The sequence below is a fragment of the Thalia democratica genome, chromosome 9, assembly GCF_965202585.1.
Source record: "Thalia democratica chromosome 9, ktThaDemo2.hap1.1, whole genome shotgun sequence".
In the NCBI taxonomy this organism is placed as follows: Eukaryota; Metazoa; Chordata; class Thaliacea; order Salpida; family Salpidae; genus Thalia; species Thalia democratica.
Genome location: NC_139173.1, coordinates 26,927,385 through 26,951,009, shown reverse-complemented (window position 1 = coordinate 26,951,009; position 23,625 = coordinate 26,927,385). Strand labels below are relative to the sequence as shown.

Genomic DNA, 23,625 nt, shown 5'->3' with positions numbered 1-23,625 from the left:
AAGTTAAAAAGTGTGAATGTTAGGATTTATGAATCTTTAAATAAATCTTTTAAGTAAAGATCTAACAAAAAAATGCAAATTGTTTTTCTGATAACGTTTTATTTTTTAAATTAACTACAAAAAAAAGTTTGCAAATAACTTGGTATTTTGAACTGACTTACGTTTTTCTAAATTAAACTGATTACACAGTTCTAAGTTCTAAAATTAAGTATTTGAAACGACTAGAAGATAAGTTAGGTATCATCCAAGTATAAGTTATAAGTTTAAGTTAATAAAATAATGTCTACTTATAATTACACAAAATATTAACCATATACAGTATTAGTTTACAAAATATAACATGTGTATAACTAGTTTCTTCTGAAGAAGATCTTAAAAGTTATCCGTGGTGTACTACTCGATAACTGTAAAGTTTTTTCGTACACCAGGTCCTAAAACCAAATATTTTGAGCCATTTCTTTTCGTTCAATAGAATAAAAAATGTACTGTTTAACTCTGTGGAATTGTGTTATTAGTATAACATAGATAAACATGCTTCCGTAAAATAAATCAAGTACTTTGCAAACTGTTAATATTGTTACATTTTAACTACCTTGTTTCTTTCGAATCTGATTTAAATTAACCAGCAATATAATGTTCATGAGCAACTGTTTAGAAAACTATTAAACGAACCCAAACATGTTTCAATTTTGTATAAGTTGAAAGACTTATATATAATTATAACAAAAACATAATTGAATTTATTTTGTTTACTACTTTATGTATGTAGTCTTAGTAAACAAATATAAACTTAAAAATTAAATACTAGAGCTATAACAAAAAACAATAAATAGTCTGGAAAATAACATTAAAGTTTTACATTTCTCTATACTCATTGAAACAAGTCTATTTAAGTATACATGTTTTAATCTAAAAATTTTGGAAAACAGAGTTACATAATTTTTCTTAAAATTAGTAAACTTTTAAAACTCTTTCAAATGTATTCTGTAAATCGGTTAGTTTATAAATCTTTCAGGGGTTATTCTTCATGTTTAATTATTTCAATAGCAAATATTTATCAGTTTAATGATGCATATTGTAAAAATATTTAGACAAAGTGATTTATATCAAACCTTACATATATGAAGAAAACTAGTAAAATATTTTATTTAGAAGTTACAGTGACTAAGTGTTTTTGTGAATAAAATTTTTGCAGAGAAGCATAAAAGAAGAATAAAGTTTTAAAAATATTGTCGAAATATAAATCACTCAAAGTAATTTCATAAAATGTGGTTTTATTTTAAATATAATAAATGTTTTAAACTGTCAGGTATTTTGTCCTAAAAGGTAGCTTTAAAATTCTTTAGAGAAACGCAAAAAAACTTATTAACAATAAAATCAAAGTCAAAGTAAGTTTTAGATGATAAATTTGAGAAAGTATTTAGTTTAAATAAAGAGCGTTTAACAGTTGTTTAACGTTATTTAAAAGTTAAAGTTTTATTTTAAACGTTTCATTTTAAGCCTAGTGAACAAGTTTTCTACTAAATTAAAAATATATTATGCTTCTTTCCATTTATTATTATTTGTCGAAAGTAGTTTAACATTAAGTAAAATTATAAAACTTAACAAATAATTAAATTTTATAGATATTGTTTTCCCATAATAAAAAAACTAATTTGATTTTTAATTAATTTTTCGAACTTGATTTCTTAAATTCTTGGCTGTAAAAGTTTTTTATTTATTTTTTAATTAGCTGTGCTTATTTACAAAAACAAAAGGAATAACTAACAAATATCAAAAAATAAATAAATTGCTTGACTGGAATTACAGAAATTCGGTAAATTAGATTAGTTTTTCAAAGTTAGATTCTCAATGTTAAAATAAAAAACTGATAAAGTTTTTGTTTTTGTTTGCATACAAAAACTAAAACAGTACTTAAGCTTTCTTATTCTAAATTTTAATACTAATAGTTTTAAAAAAAAACTGTTAGTAAAATTGCAGCTGTTTTACTTTGTTCAGTGAAACACTTCTCAAAGATCTTTCAAGCGTTGCTGTTTTTTTTCAATAACAGTATAATTGAGCTTTAAAGACGTTTACAACAGTTTAATAAAAAAAACTATTTTCAAAATTTGGTTTTTATAAAAATATAAAAGATATATAACTAAAAAATGTTTTGTCAATTAATAAGTTGTTTAAAAAAAGGCTTTGTCTTTTTTTTTTGTACCAAAAACCTTACTCCTTCAAGCAACTCAACTATTGTTTGCACAAAACCAAATCGAAGCAAAGAACATATCTATTGAAGTAAATATTACTTCACTATCTTCATATGCTTCTTCGTCTTCAATGATAACTTGCTGTGCTCAACTTTCTCACTTCTTAAGGACTTTATCCTCGCTATCTTCTTGTTCACCCGCCTCTTCAGTCTCCTCCTCTCGCTTTTATACTCCTCCAAGAGCCTTTTTAGCCTCAAATTCTCACTCCTCAGCTTTTCGCTCTCACCCTTCCTTACAAGCAGCTCATTTTTAGCCGAACTCGCCACCTCATTGGACGATTCCAACATTTTCTCGTATTTTTCCCGCTCTTTTTCCATTCTCTCCCGCCATTCCTCTTTCCTTTCTCTGTCGTGGGGAATCACCGGGAAAAGTTTCTTCACCGTTCTCACCTTGTTCACGGTGTTCCTGCAGTGAGGACAGGTGGGCTGCCGCTCGCCCCTACACGACTCGACCCACGCGTTCAGGCAGGTGGCGTGGAAAAGGTGCCCGCACTTGAGGGCGCTGACACGCTCCAGTTGAAGGTTGAGGGTCTCGCGACAGATGGCGCACAGACCTGCGGTTGCCATTTTTTACTTGATATTAGTAATTAAATAAAAAGTTTCTAACAAAAGATAAACTTGAAAAAAATCTTTTTAATAATTATTTCAAAAACAAAGTATAAAACATGTCAATTTTGCTTTTTAACTTCAAAGTTTATAACAAATAAACAGTCAGAGGTTCAAAAGCTTCTAAAAAGTCTTTTTTTTTTCTTTTCAAAAAATAGCATTTTAGCCCTAAAACTTTCAACAATTTTGTGACAAACTTTTTATTTGTGTTGTCATTTGTTTATTTTTTAAGATGCGTAAATACTAAACAATGAAAATCTATTTGTTTTAATAGAGTAAATGTTTGACAATATAACAAATTTATTAATTCACTTTTGTGACAAACGTTCTAAACAGCGTGTAAAACTATTATTACAGATTATATTTTAAAAATTCTGCTAAAGTTTTAGTTTTTAAACATTTTATTCTAATACTTAATTCGATCTAATGTGATAATATTGTTTTATACTCATAATCTTTTTTATAAAAAACTGCAATCTAATAGTATAAGTTATTTTATAAAAAACATTAGCTAATATATTTTTGTCTTATGATACTTAAGTTATTTTTACAACATTATATTTTTTCTACAAAAAACAAAACAATGTAAAACTTTTTATTTAAATAGATTTAGTCTAAGGCATATCTGTGTAACAACTTCAAAAAAAAAAAGAAAATAAAAATAAAAAATTTAGATTTTATTGTGGAAAATAAAAAGTTGACACACAACCGTTTCCTTTACTTCATTGTTAAACAAACAACCACGTAATACATTTCACGTTTTCAGCTTTTATACATAAAGAAAAAATTGCATGATGCTACAACTGTGCTTCCGGTTAGAAGCTGCAATCTAAATGTTTATATGTGAAACATGCATTCAAAACATTATGCAATGTAAAAATAAAAATACAGTTATGTTGTATGTAAAGTAATAACAACTTGCTTAGTTAGTTTTTGTAATGTATTAATGCTTGTTGTTTACTACTAAATTAATTGGTCATACTTTATTAACAGCTTAATAAGCAATTAAGACACGTGGTGTTAAATAAACAAGTCTAGTAATGAGAAACTAGCAAACTAGTAGTTTTATATTTATTACAAACTTTATAACATTTATTTTATGCTTTCACTTGATACTTTTTTACTAAGTGCACTTTTAAATACATAACTTTTACTGTTCAAAACTACTAAATATTAGTTAACTTAATTAAAATGTATCCGTATTGGGCATCATGTAAATAATTTTTGAAGTAAGACGCATATATAATACTAATTAAATAGTTCGTTGTTAAGTAACTGATCTAAACTTATTTTACATTCAACTTTAACTGGACTACTTTTCTTTAACAAAAAAAGCTTTAGTATTTACATTATTTGACAAAATTTTAAGTATCGCGTATATAAAAGCTTTATTAACTTATGAATTACAATCAAATGTTTTAAAACTGTATACTAAAATAAGCTATAAAAAGGTAGTAACACAACAATAAAAATAAATGATTTAAAATAGATTCTTATAGTATAATATTGGCTTAATTTTGTTTTCTACTTATTTTTTTTTATTTATTGTCAAAACAATGTTTCACTCGTTTGAAATAATTCCAACGAGATCCTCAGTTAAATAATAAAATCTTATTCAAAAAGAATTTTATAAAATTATTTCATTTTATCCACAATCTGTAGGTATTAGTTTCTTTTAAACTTAAAACGGTTAGAAGAAAATTTCACAGAGGCTCTTTTTGATTTCTGTAACTTATATATATATTTTTTTAACTTAAAGCTTTTTTCAAAATATCAAGAAGTGCTTCCGTAAAACCTTCATCAAACTGAATGAAATTTTACACAAGGTGTTGTTGTAGAAATTTCTACTAAAACGTAAAACCACTATTTGCTACTCGTAAATGAAAAAATATTTTCTTGTGGCTGCTACTAATACTTTTTGTTATATTGTGAATTAATTCAATGTGTTAGGTCTGTTTAATTTTTTTGAAAAACAGTTTAAAAAGACTTAATTCTAACCCTAAAAGTAGTGTTGATATTAAGTAGTAACTTAATTCTAACACAGCACAGAGTGATTTTGTGACAATCGCTAAACCAATTAAAAATTTTTAAATTAAAAAAAAAACAATGTTTCACTCACTTGATTCAATCAAAGTTTAGAAAAAAAAACACTTAAAAAACTTAGATCAAGATATACTTAAAAGTGTCCGTTTTCCACTCAAAGTTATTTGCGTATTTAACACAGGGTTTTCTTCCTCAATGACCATTGGTCCTAAACTATAAAGATTACTTATTTTACATCGCTTTAAAACTTTAAAATTGTTAAAGATTTTTGTGTTTTGGCAGAATTTGCAGTTTCAAAAACTCTCTTTATTTCACGACAATTTACGTAGGTAATCCATTATTGAAGTTCCAAAAACGTATAAAATCGGTCTTTCAAAAGTACAACATAGAAATTAAACCCGCATACACCAGCAGAAAAATATCCAATTATTTCAACAACAAAAGCAAATGCTCGGAAGCTTTTGATGCGAATGTCATTTACAAATATTCTTGCTCTGAAGATCAGAATATTTCCTGTGTGGGAGAGACATGTAAACAACTTTTCTGTCGAATCGAAGACCACAAAGGATCCGACAAAAACATTGCAATATTTCAACATATCAACAACTGCAAATCCTGCCAAAACACAAATATCTTTAAAAGTTTTAAAGTTTTAAAGCGATGTAAAACAAGTAACTTTTATAGTTTGTAATAAATAGTCATCGAGGAAGAAAACCCTGTACTAAATACGCAAGTAAGTTTGAATGGAAAACAAACAGTTTTAAGTATATATTAATTTAAATGTTTTAAGTGTTTTCTGTTATATATTTTTTTTTAATTTTTTTAGTTTTTGTACTTGTACTTTTATCCGGTTTTCAACTAAAACCATTTAATTCAAATTTAGATATGTCTTATTTTAATGTCCTTTTAACAGTTTTATATACTCTCGAAAACCTTTTTGTGCAAAAATTGTATTTTTTTTCTACATTTAGATATTTAATGTAGGGGTATGCCACTTTTATAGTCTGCCGGCCAAGTTTACAAGAGTAGGTCTTTTACGGGTTGAAAATGTTAAAGAACATCATAGCGGGTTGATTAATTCTGAAAAATTGTACTATAAAAACTAAAAAAAACTAATTAAAAGCAAAATCGCTATGATACAATCATTTATTAGGCACTCTTTGTTAAAAAAAAAAGCAAGTTAAAAAATGTTACTTAAAAAAAAGCCTATTTATATTATTTCTTACACAAGCAGTTTAAAGCTAAAAAATGCGTCGCGAGCCAGAGACTTTTTAAGCAGGCCGGATCCGGCCAGCGGGCTGTACATTGCCCATTCCTAGTTTAAGGTTATGTACTTATGGACAGTACAGTTTTTCATTTACTTAACGTGTTAAATCTTTAATGGTGTTTCTAATTAATCAGATAGTTACACTTATAAGCTTTAAGTAAACATACTAAGCAATTACCATTTTTTACACAATATCATAAAAAACAACTTGTACTATAAATTTTCAATCACTTTATACGGCTACTTTTAAAACATGTCTAAATTGTAGTTTTTTAATAAATTATAGAAAAAAGTGACTTTTTTTATAAAGCATTACTAATTTTACGTCATAAAACGAAAATAATTTACGTTTGACAGTAAGCATGAATAACGAATTGCTTATCAAATAAAAGCTAGCTTGTTCAAAGTTGCATTTATGTGTTTTTGTACCTAATTAAGCCATGAACTTAGCAAGAACAGTCAATAATTGTTTGTTTAAAAAACAAATAACAGTGGACTATAACAATACTTTAGTTCGATCAATAAAATCTATACTGGGCCAAAATACCAGTGCATATCCTGAAAAACCAGACCAAAAAAAAGTTAGTAGTTTTAAAAAAAGTGTTATACTTCAACACAAATATATATTTATCAGTGTTTTTATTTAGTTTTAGTGATGTATAAATGTATTTTATAAATACTTGATTTATTTTGTTTTATTTTTATAAAGATTCTACCGTAACAACTTTCAAAAACTTTTTTTACTTTTGTTAGTTATTAGTTTAAAAACGCTGTTGTGTATTTTAAAGTTAGTTAGTTTTTTTTAAACAATAAAATTTCGACACTAATTTAAATAAAACGTAACATACATTTTTTATATATTTTAACATTTAAACTGTTTAATTATTGTGTATATAAACTGTATAGATAAAACAGTAAGAGTTGTTATTTAGTGATTTTTTTTCAAAAAATTGTTATTAAAAAGTACCTTACAAAAAATCCAAAAAAATTCAATATATTAATTTCAAAACTCTATATATTTAATTTATATATTAAACTTGATTTTTTTTTTGTCATGCAGTTCACAATAGCACAACGCAAAGCGAAGATGGAAAAACTAGAAAAAGAGTTAAAAGATCACCAAAAATTGTATCATGATTACAATGAATATTCTTACTATGACCTCGAAATTGACATTCAGAATTTTAACAAAAGATCCGAACAGCCTGACAGTAACAAAAATTAAATTTGTAAAAACAGCATTAAAACAATACGTAAACCACCAACGCTGCGGTTTAAAAACTTATAGCTTTTGTAAAATGTTTACATTGTCTATGCACCTAAATACAACACGATGTTAGAAATAAGCATTTTTAAAACTCAACAAAGTTAGAGCTAAAATTACAGCTGCTTCAATTATCATTTGTATAATTCTTTTTATCTTTTATATAGTCTTTGTTAGTGCAAACCAATTTTTTTGTATGAAGTTTTGAAGTAATTAAATAACTGCACATGTAAATTTTTTTGTTATTTTGTTAGGTATTAATAGCTAAGCTAACATTATTTTTCAATATTTTATTGGTATAAATGATAGTAATAATACAGCAAAACCGTTTAATTAACAAGTCCAAAAATTAAAGACGAAAAAGTCTTTGATGACATTAGGTTTACTTTTGGACTCATCATCAATGAGTCTGTATAAATATTCGACTACAAACTTTTGAATAGCTTTAGCTGTGAGCATGCCTTCACTAAATAAAGTTTTTGGTTTTTAATAATTGTTTAGCTTTTTTTCAGATTCAAAGAGCTGAATACAGTGGCAAAAAAGAACAAAGCAGAAAATGTATTTTATAAATTAAAGTTTTTAATATTACGTTAATTATTTGTCATGAATATTATAAATATTTTTTTTATTTCTTTTAAGTAAAAACTTGTATATATTTTTTTAAGTTTAAACAAATATTGTATAAATCAGGGGTCGGCAACATTTCATGAACAACTTGAAAATTTTCCCATAAAAAATTGTTCACAGGCCATAATATGAAGAAAAAAGTCTTATATGGGACTTAAAAAAAATATATTAGCCTTATTTTCCATAGAAAAGTTAAGAGCAAAAAAGAATTTAAAACCAAAAATACATTAAACAATTTCTAATAAAACAGTATTTTATTGCTTTAACTGTTAATTATGTAGAATAAATATTTTTTAAGTGGAGATATTTTATGAAAAGGGATGGTTTTGCTTTTTTGGAATTTAGTAAATTGTGTAAAAGAATTAATAAATAATAAGATTTTATTCAACTGATGATCTCGTTTGACTAGGTTCAAGCGAATGAAACATTGTTTTGGTAATAAATTTAAAAAATTTGAATTAAAATTGATTATAACTATACTGTAGTTTATGTTTTAAAACATAAAACGACATAATAATAAAGTGTAGAAATTAACTTAATGCTTATACTAAAGAACTTTGCTGTACTAATAAAACTTTTTAGATTAAAGTCAAACTATAATAAACCAGCGATAAAATATGAAAATAAAACTACACTTTTAAAATTTTATAGGAAACCAATAAATTTTAAATTACTTAATATAAGGATTTAATAAGTCTAGTTTGGTATACAAAATTTTTCTACATACATAAACTGGGCCTTAAAGATTGAATGCATAAAGCTTCTAGAATACGTAGCTGAAAAGAGTTTTCCTCTCTCACTAAAACTGAAAAGTTTTCTTCTTTATAATTTTCTTTATACATGATTATCCAACAAATGTTGGCTAATCGCTGAGAACTATTTTTTCGTAGGTTTCTTCGAACGACCATCAAACCAGCTTTTCAATATTTTCGGATGCTGATCGATTCTTACGTGAAACCTTTGAAATATTTTTCCCACGTAGTCACTACGACAGTGAAAACTAAATTTATAGATGATGCTATTTTTTTCTTGGGTGGGAGAAATACCCTTGTGAAGTCCGCTTAGAGGTCGATCAGTATACGAATTGTTCTTAAACGATCAGAGCTAAAAACCTTGCTTATTTCCTCAGAAATTTTCCTAGAAAACCTCTCAGAAATATCTCCAAGGTTCAGAAGTTTTACGTACACTGGACAATTCTGAGGGCTAATCATTTTTAAAGCTGTTGAACTTCTAAATATAACTTTTGAATCTAAGTTACCTGGATAACCAGGAAAGTATTTTGAAGTTTTTCAACTCGCCTTAAAGATAGCAAGGAAAACAAAGTCTGGAGACGCATCACCATACCTGTTGAAACACCTAATTCCTGCTTTACTGGACAAAAAGATGTCCACGGAGCATATAATGACTCTGAGTTCAATTTACAGTGGATTTTAATTAAAATTTCCCCATCAACTGATCGTTGGACACAAACATCTAAAAAGTTTAATAAGTTGTTGTGTTCTTCTTCTTTTGTAAAACTAAGGTTTTTGTGAAGATTGGTTAGGTAATTTAGAAAACTGGAACTTTCTTGTTTAACTGCAAACATAACAAAAGTGTCATCTACGTATCGAAGATACACAAGAGGACTTTTACAGTTCAAAAACAACTCACTTTCTATGTAACCAACAAAAATATTGGCCAAGATAGGACCTAAAGGTGAACCCATTGCGACCCCATCTATCTGTTTGTACATTTTACTATTATAACTCAATACCCAAAACAGCCATGTGTAACATTTTTTTGCACACGAGTTCTAGAATCTGAGGTTTACATTATAGTTTTATTTCAATTCAGTTATATTTAGTAAGATAGAATTCGACAAGACTTCGTTCGAAAGTACTCAAACAAATTTAAGAAAAATGAAATCTGTTTTGTAATATTTTTAAAACAAGTTATGCACCAGAAAAAAATTTTCAAAACAATTCTTGTAAAAATAGTTACTGAAACATTTACACAAAATTTCAAAACAAGATGCAGAAAAATCTAAAGAAACTTCTTAGACAAAATAAATGTCTCTAGAAGGCTCTATTTCTTAGAATATAAATTAATTATAAATATCTATAAATATAAATTATGATAAGTTATTCTGGACAGATTTTGTGCTTTTATGGAAGCTGTTTCAGTTACCAAATAAAACAGTACTATTTGAAGAATTGTATTTACTTTACAATCTGGTGTACACAGGAATTTTACTATAACTAACTGCTGTTCACAAATTTCAAAGATTTTGAGAACTAATTTTTCAGCTGTTGTTCGTATAAAGTTTCGCTAACTATTAATAGCAGTTCATTACTTAATTTTATTGTACTTTGTTAATAATAGATTTAAAGTTACTTTATAAATAAAATCAGTATCTAAATAGCTTTTGTGAGTGTTTTTTGTTAATTAATAACACAATTAAGACTAATTGCTATAAACAATGTCAAACTACGTGCATAAGCAATATTCAAGTAGATCAATATAGTAAGATAGAATATCAAAGGCCTTTTAAAATGCTTACTTTTATTTATACTTTCTCATTAAAATAAAATGTTGTTAAAATTTAGTCTAGTACTATGCAAAAATTAAAATCAAGTAATTTTTATGCTTTTTCAATAAAAAACTAACAACTAAATTATAACTATTGATAAACTTTCAATTAAAAAAAATATAAAAAAAATACATAAATGATTAATAATGTTATGTGTATGGGGTAATTATGTAAAGTTTTGAAAATAGTCATAGTAAAATAATAAATGCAAAAAAGTTTATAATGGCTAAATAGAAAAATTCAAACAGAAAAATTTATGTGATATTTCAATTTGAATAAATAGTTGAACAATGATTGTAATAAAAATTTGATGAGATAAGCAGCAAAAACAAATAGTATTAACGAAATTAATTTGTAATGATTTAGTAACTTTATTGCGTATATGGAACTAGTTTTTACCTTACAGATCTTTGATTTTAAAGTTAAATATCTTGAACATACGTTTAAAACCAAAATGAAGTTTGAATGCTTATAAAAAGAACAATTAAATACAGCAAAAAAAAAAATGTTATTGATATTTTAAATGGTCATCCGATGTATCGACTGGCTTGAAGTCACTCCTTAACTTTTTGACTGATAAAATTTATTTGATTTAATATTGTTAATTAAATTTATTTGGTAATACTAAAAACACTTCAAATTTATATGAAATAGTGTAGTATGTATTATTGAAATGCTAATATTTATAAAAATTTAGTACAATTTAATGAATTTTTTTTTTTACTTGTCTCAATAAAATTACAGTAAAAAAGTTGTAGTTAAACTTACTTTAAAAATGTTTAATGAACTGTAATAACACTAAACTTGAAAATCAAGTCAGTAAAAGTACTTCAACAAATCAAACAAAATAAACTAACATGTAGTTGGTAAAAGACCGTCAACACAATTATTCAACCATTTATTCATTTTTTCATCAGAAAAACTTTCAAATGAACTTACAGTAACCTTGTCCTGTTTGATAGCATAAAATTAATAGTTATTACTTTTTTATAATTATTAGTTTTAAATTTTAGAATAAAATTCATTAACACAATAAAATACCATAAAAGTAAATACAAACCTGATTTATGCACGCAATAGGACTTTCTATTATGACGTCATCAGTGTATGTGCGTACTATCTGGTGACCTGAAATTCCCACTGATCTGTGTGAATTAATGTTAAAAATTATTAACACAATGAGACATTGTAGATTTGAAATAGTAGTTATGATTAAAATCTAAACTGACTTATTAGAACATAGTTTACTTGATGGCGTTAGATTGAAATAAAAATTTTTATTTATTGAAACATTTACGTTAGAAGATTCTTAACTACTATAATTATTTTATATATGATTTGTTTTAAAACATGTAAAACGTAGAAAATATTTTGTAGTTTTTCAATGAAAAGGTTTTCAAATAAACAAATAAGATTATAGAGTTAGTTACTCGGTCATGTTATTTTTAAAATAGATTGACTAAAATATTTAAACCTTAGTCACTCATTAAAAAAGGGTTTATTAATTAACTTCGTTGGCACATACTCAGAAGAATCTTGCTAAAAACTGATAATGTTATAGTGTAAATCTAATTTAAACCTTTCAAACAGACTTTTATACTTTATGACGTAACTATTTTTTGCTAGACATTTCAAAATTATTGTTTATAATTAAATTTACACTATAATATTAACAGTTTTTAGCAAGACTATTCTGAGGATGGTCTAAACGAAATTAATTGATAAACCTTTAAAAATGAGTGAATTGTGTTAAAATTTTTATTTAAAACTAGTACCAAAACCAAACTAATCAAAAATAGATTGAGTTAATGTTAGTTCCAAAACTCAACTTCACTATATAAAATTAAACATTAACACAAAAAAAAACTTTTATTTTATATCCCAACAATGTGAACATTTCTTATTAGTTATTCTACTTTTGATTATTCATATTCTCTACAAATCTTTTTAGACATAAAATATTTAAACTTTACTTATTGAACTAAGTTATCTATTTTTTTAAATAAAAAAACAAAGTTGGCCTGTATAGCCTTAAATAAATAGTCAAGTTGTTCAACTTAAACTAAAGGGTTGGAATAAAAATTATGTTTGCGATATACGAGTTACTTTGGGATGGTAAAAAAAAAGTAAGTATATGAAATTAAAATACAAACAAATTATATATGGTATACCGTTTTATTTGAAAATTATATTATGTACTCTTATAACTTAAAAAAAAGTTTATAATACATTTTTAACTTATAACAATTTTTGAAATTTCTTAACTCAATATCTGAAAAAAGAAATGATTTATATATACTAACTTGTCCATCCATTTCAAAATGTGTGAAGAATTTTTATCTTTATTCAAAATCGACTGCATATTTTCAAGTAAATTTTTCTGCACCTCAGATGGTTTTTTATTCACAAAAAGTATAACAAAATTTTTCTTTTGCAAAACATGTTTGAAAAAATTGTATGCGTTCAACTCCATCTGTTTAATTTATAATACTTAAAAACTAAGTTGAAATTTTGTTAAAGTTTTAACTTTTGATGTAACAGATAAAATGTTAAAACACAATATAAATAGAGCTAGAAAATAAATATGAGTTAGTTTTTTAAATTTTATTATGACTAACAACAAAATTTAAATAAGTCCTGTTCGTATCGATAAAAAAACACACTAACTTAAATTTTAAAAACTCAACATTTTTTTAGTTATAATTGACACAGAAATATTTATTTCAGGGAGCAAATATAACGGTTGCACATTTATCTTTGCATAAATTAATATTACATATGATTTAAGAAAAGCTTATTGTTCCATGGAAAACTTTGCATTAGGTTTTGTTCATTAGAGAACTTTACACAAGAACAAATAATAAACTTAATTTTGACGTTATAAAAATTTAAATAATAACTTGCTTCATACAATTTTATCTAATGCATTTACAACTTATGCATCAACAACAATTTACAACTATGCCAATTTAACAGCAAATTATCTAAATTTCTTTTTTAATTAAAAAAAGTACCACAAAACACTAATATTTTTAATTTATTTAACAGTTTACATAAATATAAAGTTTGTATATAATTTAATTTCAAAAATACACAACTTACATTTTTAAAACTATTTCCATTTTCGAGCTCATTTATAATTTGTTGCTCAGAAATAATCTTCTCATTTTCACTGTATTTTTTATTGTTGTGAGTAATTTGAAAAGAATCTTCATTATTTTTATTGGTTTCTTTTATAATCACATAATCATTTGAATATTTTGAAGAAAACTCATTGAAAAAACTTTCACCTTTGATCATTATTAAATAACTTAGAAGTTGTGAAACTAAGCTTTATTACTGGTATAACATTAATTATATTGTTAGATTTTTGTTATATAATGTTTTCTTAAATTGTATGATTAAAAAGCTCTTAATAAAACATTACACGCTATAAAAACTAAATATTTTATATTTTTCTACACAAAACTTTTCAAGTAAAAGTTTGTAATTTTACTAGTTGTTAACTTTAGGAGTTATACAAAGTTAAATCAGCTAGTTAAGTTAATATGAATTATTCTTTTCATAAGTGATAAGAACAAACTATATTTCGTCGTAATAAAGGAAATAATTAAAACTTCTTAAATAATCAAGTTACCTTTTGTTGTTGCAACGTTGAATTTAATTGTCGAAATTTCAAATTTAGCTGCTGCTTCAATTAAACTCAACTTTTCATTGCTATTTTCTATTTGGTGAATTCCGTTTCTATATAGAAAAGATTATAAACAACTTTGGTTTTTACTTTTTGTCTATGTTTTAGCTACATTGCTTTAAAATTTATAGCTTTATTATAAACAAAATAAAATTAGTATCTGGTCACCGTTTTCAATAAACAACGTTAATTTTCAAGTAGTAAAGTTTTGCACTAAATTTTAAGTTGGTCAAATGTTGTACTCGCTTGCGGATTAAACAACAAACAACAGCAATGCAGGATTAACAGTTAAATTTAGAAACTGTAAAAACTTAAGGATGAATAAAATTAAAAACAAATTAAGGTAATAGCTTGCAAAGTGGTATTATTTATAAATTTATTTTTTTAAATGCACTATGCTAACTTAAATGTTTTATACATGGGCCAGCCTGCATTGAGTTTTTCTAATTTCTGTATTCATTTTATTAAATAAATAAAAACTATATAGTTGTAAAATATTATTCTATGCAAACTAGTATGTAAAGCTAAATGGTTATTAATACCATGTATAGAAAAAGATAAAGTAAACTAAAGTCTTAAAATGTCTGTGCAAGAAACATATTTGGAATTAGTACTAAATTTGGTTTTTGTATAATTTCTAAATATTATATCAACAAGAGTTTACCAAACAATAACGTAATTCAAAAAAAAAAAAAACAAACATGATAATAGCCTTTCTCATTTCTTCTACGTGCCACAACCCTCGGTAAGCTGTAAATTTGTCATTACTGCCTAACAGCATGCGAGGGTACGTGCTAGTGACATTTTTACACACGTCCGTCCAATCGAAACAGTCGACTGTTAAAAGTGGCGAATATCCGACTGTGCCTGTAGTTTTTTTGAATAAATAATTGTTTTTTGTTATTCAGTTTTTATCATATATTTAAAACTAAACTTTTCATTTTTCATTTTTATTAAACTGTGCCCGCAGTTTTTTATGTTTATAAACAATGCTGGTTTGAACTAATTTTGAAAACTTTGTTATGATTTTAGAGTTGAAAACTACATAAACAGGTATTGTAATTACAAGTATATATAAATTGCAACTAATTAAAAATGGTCAGCTGTATCAATAGCTTTTCACATATAACTTAATGCAAATCTATTATACAAACTAGTTTTTGGTTGTTGTTCAAGTTTTAAAAATAGTTTTATCAATAAAAGTTTAACTGATGCAAATAGTTATTGTTACAAAAAAGGTTTTAGAAAACAGTCTTACTGATTAAGTCTCGATGTATTTCTTCAAACAACGATAAAACTTCCATCGAGAGTGGGTTAACTGTAGAGCATTTAAACTTTTGTAAATAGTTTAGTAAATTACCAGTAAACATAATATGTGTTATTAGAAAAATTTCAAAACTACCATTGCTATAAAAACATTTAGATTACTTAAAAGTACAAATTAACTAAGAAAACTTTACTTTAGCTGAAGAGTTACAAAATAAGAAATTGTTTCTACCACTTTTATGACAAGTATGCTACTTGATTAGAATAAACATGTCTTAAAATAATAATTCAGTTATACTTATAAACAAATGCAGTTTACCAATACCTGAGATATTAATAAAACTTCATTGCTAACTATATTTAAACTTCACTTAATAGTTGACTAACATTTTATTACAAACAAAATGACTTGGTATTTTCCGTCTTTTATCATCTGTTTGTATTTGACATCGTTAAGTTTTGGAATAATTACTTCTCTATCATAACGTTCAGTTTTCTTCTTTGTAAAGTAGTTGTTAGATAGTGGACAATTTAGTTCATCTTCATCTATAACGGAACTAATTTTTTAAATGATGTGATTTAAAATAAAACCAGTTACATATTTTAAAATCGTTTTAAAAAAGTTGAAAACTTAAAAAAAACATTTACAGAAAAAGAAAAAGTTTAAAAACATAATGCTAATAGTCTTTTTATTTAAAAATAATAAAAAATAGCAGTTTAGTTTATTTTATAAGTTACTGTATGCTAATTCATACTAACTCCTCCTAAAATATTCCTATTAAAATTCTTAAAAGTTAATCAAAAGTGCTTTAAACATAAGTTTTTATAATTTTTTATTAATAAATTATAATATAAAACTATATTTTATAATAATTATTTACACTCAATAGTGATAAAGACTGACATTTAAAAAACTGGTGCAGTATGCTGGTTCCTTCCATGTTTATTTGTTCCACTAGTGAGCTGTTCTTTTCAACAAATCCGTGCACAAATTCGTACTCATGCAGCCTGTTAGCTCTGTGCGCCTGATACAACACCTCTTCTGTTGTCTCAGAGTGGAGACTATATGAGTAGTTCGCCTGTAACATATAAGTTTATTCCATCCTATAAATTTTACCTAATTTTTTAGTAGTGCAATTTTTTTCTATCAAATTTAAAAGTTTTAATCAAAACGACTAAAAAAAACAAATTTCTTCAGCTAATATATAAACTTTCTAATTATAATTAGTACAATAAATTTGCCATGTTATTTTTATCAAATCTATGTTTTTGAATTAGCGTTTCTATTACTGTAAATAAATTTTTAACTGTCAATTTAAAGTGCGTTATTTATAAATTCTACTAATAGTTGAACTGGTTAAATTCAGCTACTCATCAGCTCTTATTGTACTTAGATTGCTTTTAAGTTAATGTTAGTTATCATTGACTAAAAACTTCATTAAACAAACGTACTATAAATTAAAACAATCAATGTTAAATAAATTAACGTAGCTGAACTGTACATACATACCTACTATTATCGTAGATAATTAAATTTAAAAGCACCCTTAAAATTTTAGTTCCAGCAAAACAACAAATCACTATAACTAATTATCGCATAAAGTTTGTTATTTTTGAATACTGATATAATACATTACATACAAAACAACTTACATGTTTTGAATACACTTTTATCTTGATTCTGTCTTCCTTAGCTAGGTTGTTGCTGAAAGTATACTACTTATTCATTAAACCATAAAAGGATAAACTTTAAAAAACGACTATTTAATGAAAATTTATTAAATTCAGACTGCATAAAAACATCAAATTTATTTATTCATAATTAGTTAAATACATTTTAAACAAAATCAACTTACTTTGAAATCACAATACAGTCAAATGATTCCATTAAATCAAAACAAGTAGTTTTAGCAATTTTTTTACATTTTGTTGCCAGATTTTCATTGCTTTCAATTACTAACAATAAATTTTTTCTTGACAAAGTTTTTGAAACAATAAGATCTAATTTTTCATTTTCATTGCTTGTAGTCTAAAAAAAATAAATATTTAAAAAGTGTTCAGTTTATCTTCAGACATTGTATTTTTTTATTGTTTTAGATAAATTTAAAAAAAAATTATATGTTATAAGCATGCTCATATAGGTTTCAATATCCTTTTTCTTTTCAAAATGAGTCTAAAAAGAAAACAGCAATAACACATTACAAACTTACATATAAATTTTCATTTGTTGATAATTTTTCTAAAGTGTTAAACAATCTTTTGCCATCTGCAAACCATTGAACTTCATGTACTTTGTTAACATATTTGTTATTTTGTCGTTTGAATACCCAAAACTAGTTAAGAACATGTAGGTTTAGAAACTAATAGACTGAGAAGATTAAAAATTAAATACACTAACATTACAAAAAAAAAATATTAATAAAATAGCTGTAATATTAGTGTTTTGTTTAATAATCTCAAAAGTAACAAAAAGTACCCAGGGCTTTCAATAACATAAAAATATTAAAAATTAAGTGTAATTTTTTATTTCCTTTAGTATCTTTTTTGTATCAGAGTCTAAAAGTTAAATCAAAAAATAATTCAAGTTTTATTTTTTTTGTACAGATAACATTATAAATATATTTTAAGCACATAAGTACTTCAGAAAAGTAGTTTTTATTCAATACTATTTCAATTATGGTAAATTTATTAACTTTTAAGCAGTGAAAATACTTCTTTAAGGGCATAGGGGGGGGGGGGGGGGGGCAAACTAAAACTACAAAAATAGACTATTTCACTAAAAATCTATTTTCTCCTCAGTTTTTTGAGATAACTACCTCAAACTTTCAGGAAATGTTACTTGATATATTTAGAAAATTCTGTCAAAACAGAATTTAAAAAAATTTAAAAATAAAAATTTTATAAAAAAATTAAACAAAAAAAACAGTTTTTTTTTAGTTTTTTTGTTATAAAATTTTAATTTTTTAATTTTTATAAATTCTGCTCTGACAGAATTTTTTAAATATTGCAAGGAACATTTCCTGAAAATTTGAGGTAGTTACCTCAAAAAACGTAGGAGAAGATAGATTTTTAGTAATTTCTAGTTATTTGCTGTTTTAATTTGCGCCTCCCATAAGGATCCTATTGTTACCTCCGACTTTGACCGGCTATATCTCAAAAATTATTTTGATTTTTTTAAATTTGTAAAAAGCATCTTGTAGCTTAGTAAAAACTATATAAAATAAGATCAAAAACTAAAAAAGGGTGTTTACCCCCCTATGCCCTTAATTGTATACTTTTTGAAACCTTATAGATGACTTTATTAAATTTAGTTTTAAATACTCTATTCAAAAGTATAAATTTAAACGCTTTCTAACAAAGACCCGAGCAAAGCAAGTTCGCTGGAATATATAATAATAGAAAATTAAACAGTATACTTTATTTATTACATTAAAACATGTTTCTGTGCGTTAATGGGTTAACACACTTCACCGGAACTCTGTAAAAAAATACTGTAAGGATTATATATACCTACTTTAGCTTCTATTTATTCTTTCCTGACAATATTTAATTTTTCACAGACCTCCGTTGAAGTGTGTTGACACGTTAACAAACAGAAACATGTGTTAGTGTAATAAAGAAACAATACTGTTTAGCTTGTTTTTACTAGTTTTAAATAATCTAAATACATAACATAAAAGTTCAAGTTGTACCTGATTGAAATCATTGATACCTGGTTCTCCACCGAACATTTGAAAGAGATAAAAAAGAACATTTTTATTTGTAGTGTAATAAAATCTAATTTCAGATGAACTAAACTTTGATGATAGGTTTTGCAAGATTTGATAGACTGCAAATTTAATATGAAGTTGTAAAGATGGGTGCACCACTATTCAAATAAAAAAATACATAATGCATTTTTGTTGAAAAAAGTAGCATTTAAAATTTAAGTCTTATTTTTTGTACATATTTCTTATTTAATAATTTTGCTTAAAAAACATAGCAAAAATTTAAAAAAGTTTCTGATACAGATGTAAAATTTTAATTAAAATATTGGTTAAACTTTCAATAAAACTTGCAGTAAATTTATAAACGAAGGGACAACTTTAATGTAAGAAATATTCACATTTTAGAAGAACATTAAAATAATTATTACTAACATTGGTCGTTTTCAGAAGCAAGTTTTGATACTATCAAATATTTATAGTTTTCTTGGATAACAATTTTTACATCAGTTTTAGAGCTTAAATTTATTAGCTTCTTTTCATCTTCTGGATGGCTATAATTTTCTTTACTTTAGTCAGTATGTAAATAATTTACTTAATATATTTTATAATCAAAAACTACTTGGTTTTATAGTTAGGTGTGTTTTACTCAAAATAAGTAATTTTATTTCTTTGGTATAAAAACAAGAAGTGAACACATTATACCATATTTTAACCTCCTACGCTATAGCTAAAACAATTTTTGCACCTTCAAACACAGTAAGAAAAATTAGTAACTGTAATTAAACATATGTTTCTAATTAAATAGCTTAATTAAATTAATGTTCCTTCACTTCAAGACATCTAATAAAATCAGAACTTTAAGCTCTACTTGCTTTGTAGAGCTGAATTTTTATGATCAAAAAAGCATCTAAAAGTAAAATTTCAAATATTTTTACTTAAAAACTATTTAAGGGCATAGGGGGGGGGAGGGGGGTAAACACCTTTTTTGGTTTTTGATCTTATTTTATATAGTTTTTACTAAGCTACAAGATGCTTTTTACAGATTTAAAAAATTCAAAATAATTTTTGAGATATAGCCGGTCAAAGTCGGAGGCAACAAAAGAATACTTATGGAAGGCGCAAACCAAAACGGCAAATAACTAGAAATCACTAAAAATCTATCTTCTCCTACGTTTTTTGAGTTAACTACCTCAAATTTTCAGGAAATGTTCTTTGCAATATTTAAAAAGTTGTGTCAGAATAGAATTTAAAAAAATTAAAAAATAAATAAAAACTGTTTTTTTTGTTAATTTTTTGTATAGATTTTTTATTTTTAAATTTTTTAAAAATTCCTTCCGACATAATTTTTTAAATATATCAATGAATTTTTCCTATAAATTTGAGGTAGTTATCACAAAAAACGTAGGATAAGATAAATTTTTATTGAAATAGTCTATTTTTGCAGTTTTAGTTTGCGCCTCCCATAAGGAACCTATTGTTGCCTCTGACTTTGACCGGCTATATCTCAAACATTATTTTGATTTTTTTAAATCTGTAAAAAGCATTTTGTAGCTAAGTAAAAACTATATAAAATAAGACCAAAAACTAAAAAAGGGTGTACATGCCCCATTTCCTTAAACATTATTAGTATTAATATTTAACTATATTAGATAAGATTTAGTGTCTATATATTTAAAGCCATAATAGGGGTAAGCAGCTTTTGTAATTTTTACTCTGATTTTGCATATTCTAACCAAATTCTAACCTAATTAAACTTGTAACTTTTGAGATGATCAAACTTAAAAAAAAAACTTCAAAAAGAATTTTTTAATAAAAATAGTTATTCTACAGCGTTTAGGTTACCATTTTTTAATTTTTTTAGTCTAGTATTTACAAACAAGTAAACATTTTCTGGTATTGATTTAAAAAAAAAATTATGAACAACATTTTCATTAACTTTAGTTTAAAATGAGTATCTTACAAAATTTAGTCGTAGTAACTTTTAATATTTTCTTAGATCATGCAAGAAACATCAACTAAAAATTCGAAGGCCATATTAATAAAAACCTTAGAAATAATATATTAGTTGTTATTCTTATAGTTTTAACAAACTTTATGTGAAAATTTTTCTTAAATTTGTATTTTCAACTTGTGAAAAACTGACTGCAACTTAAAAGATAGTTTGAACTTAACAAAGTCATTAACAATTAATTTTTTTTTTAACCTTTAAGACAACACCCAATGTTAATTTTTTTAAATAAGTTTCCTATCCATTTAAAAAAAAAAGTTTTAATAGTCAAAAAATTACAATTACACAAGCGTTTGCAGAAAAAACTCTGGTACTTTTAGGAGATGTTAAATGCACAAATTAGACTTTTACTGCTATTTTTTTTAACACATCTAACTTTAGAACTGATAATATAAATTATGCAAGATATATACAATAGTTTTATAACTTTTAACTTAAGTAAAAAAAGAGGTAAATACACATCTTAAATTTAGAGAATTTTGTTTTTAAAATAAAAATGTCATTGAAATAAAAATTTACATATTAAATCAGATAGAATATTTATATTTAGGAATAAAACTTTAATATATTTATAAACTTTTTTACTTCAAAGGTTTTTTAAACTACTACTTAACTGATAAATGTTGATTATGTAAGTTTGTTTATAGGACATACTTTTTTAAATAAAGTCTTTTGTCCATATTATTGGTGTAGCTAGTTAAGAAACATTTTTGATTCATTTAGTTTTAATCACAATTAATTATTAATATATACCAAAAGTTTTCTAAATTTATCAATTCTATGTGCAAGTTAATAGTTTTTGTACAAGACTAATTTAATCTAAAAAAAAACTAACTTCAGTGGAATATCAATGCAAGTGTTTATTGGTGTATGCTTGTCTTCTGTTTCTAATTCCAAATCTCCTTTTACTAATAAAAGTAATATGAATTAAAACTTAATGTTTAATTTAAAAAGTATACATTAGTAAAACAGTCTGTTGCCATTACTATTGTTTGGTAAAAACCAGACAGTTTAAATACACACTAATCAAGCATATAAAGTATTTAATAATATTTTAAACAACATTTAATTTACAAACTTGTAAATAACAAATAACATAAAAACTACAATTAATAAATAAGCTATTAATTTTGTTTATAAAGTTATTTACTTTCTACAAAACAATATCTTTTCAATATGCATGACTAGTACAAAGGTATAAAATAAATTTTTCATTCAAGTGGCAATTTAGTTTGAACCTCTAGTCCCAAGCTTAAAAAAGTAACAGCACTTTATTACTGAATAAAAAAGTCTTTGCACACGAGAGTTAATTTTTAAATATTTTAAAATCTTATAATCAACGATATTAATTTAAAATTTCTAGGCTTTTCAAAGTATTGACAGCCTCCTATTTTTAATGACAACCCTCTATGCCTACTAGCAAGATGAATCACATTTAAAACCTTAATAAAAACTTTAAAATTATTAAATTTAATTTATATATAAATATAAGTAAAGAGATGTGATTTATTACTTGAATATGTTACATTGTGGTATGTATCAAAAAAAGAAGGTTTCTTTTGTTATTCCTCTTATGTTAATGATTTTAAGACAACTGTTATGAAACAACACATTTAAACATTCAAGAAAAGGCTGATTGCTCAATTAATAATTTCTACAGTTTGAATATTGTAATATTAAAAAAAAACTATAGCCTTGATCATAAAGGATGGGCACATATAAAACAAATAGTTTGTAGCTATTATTTATTTCCTAACTTATTTTTATTATAATTTTTCATTTATACTTTGTACTTTTAATTTAAAACCAAATTTTGATTTAGTTCAAAAACTTATGGTGACTTAGTAAACAGAAAAAATAAAACAAGAATATTTAACTGTTCCATAAAAAAGTTTTTACTTCTTATTTTTTTGGTAAAAAAAAACATTTTATTCCTAAGTTTAAACATATGTTAGCTTAACCAATTTATCTTCAGACAAACTCAAAAACTAGGTTTTGTCCTGGACATGACTTTAAACTGTATCGTGGTGTATGACTTGATAACCAAAAGGTTTTTTTGAACACCAATTCCTTGGACCAAATATTTGAGCGCTTTTTTTGTCTTTCAATAAACAAAGTATTTTAAATTATATTATCTATAAAAAAGTTAAAGAATAAATATATTTTTATAGTGTCATAAAAATATTTCATTGCTATATTAATATATTTGTAGTTTTTTATCAAATATAATATACTCAACTAACCAAATAAAGCTTGAAAGGTAATTGATACCATGAAAATTACATAGTATCTCAGCATTTTTAGATGTTGTACTAAAAGCTGTAGT

The 23,625-nt window shown here is 24.9% G+C and overlaps 1 protein-coding gene across 1 annotated transcript; it reads right to left on the bottom strand.

Moving 5' to 3' along the window:
- Window positions 1-12,315: 12,315 nt before the first annotated feature.
- Window positions 12,316-19,365, bottom strand: LOC145845136 (uncharacterized). The gene is made up of 12 exons (XM_082952558.1): window positions 19,277-19,365; window positions 17,795-17,917; window positions 17,441-17,613; window positions 17,238-17,289; window positions 16,489-16,663; window positions 15,972-16,130; window positions 15,577-15,636; window positions 15,020-15,185; window positions 14,265-14,371; window positions 13,730-13,917; window positions 12,931-13,100; window positions 12,316-12,331 (listed from the first exon to the last, which is right to left on the bottom strand). The coding sequence occupies exons 1-12, from the start codon at window positions 19,313-19,315 to the stop codon at window positions 12,316-12,318; spliced, it is 1,428 nt and encodes a 475-aa protein (XP_082808684.1). The 5' UTR covers window positions 19,316-19,365.
- Between the last annotated feature and the right edge of the window lie 4,260 nt (window positions 19,366-23,625).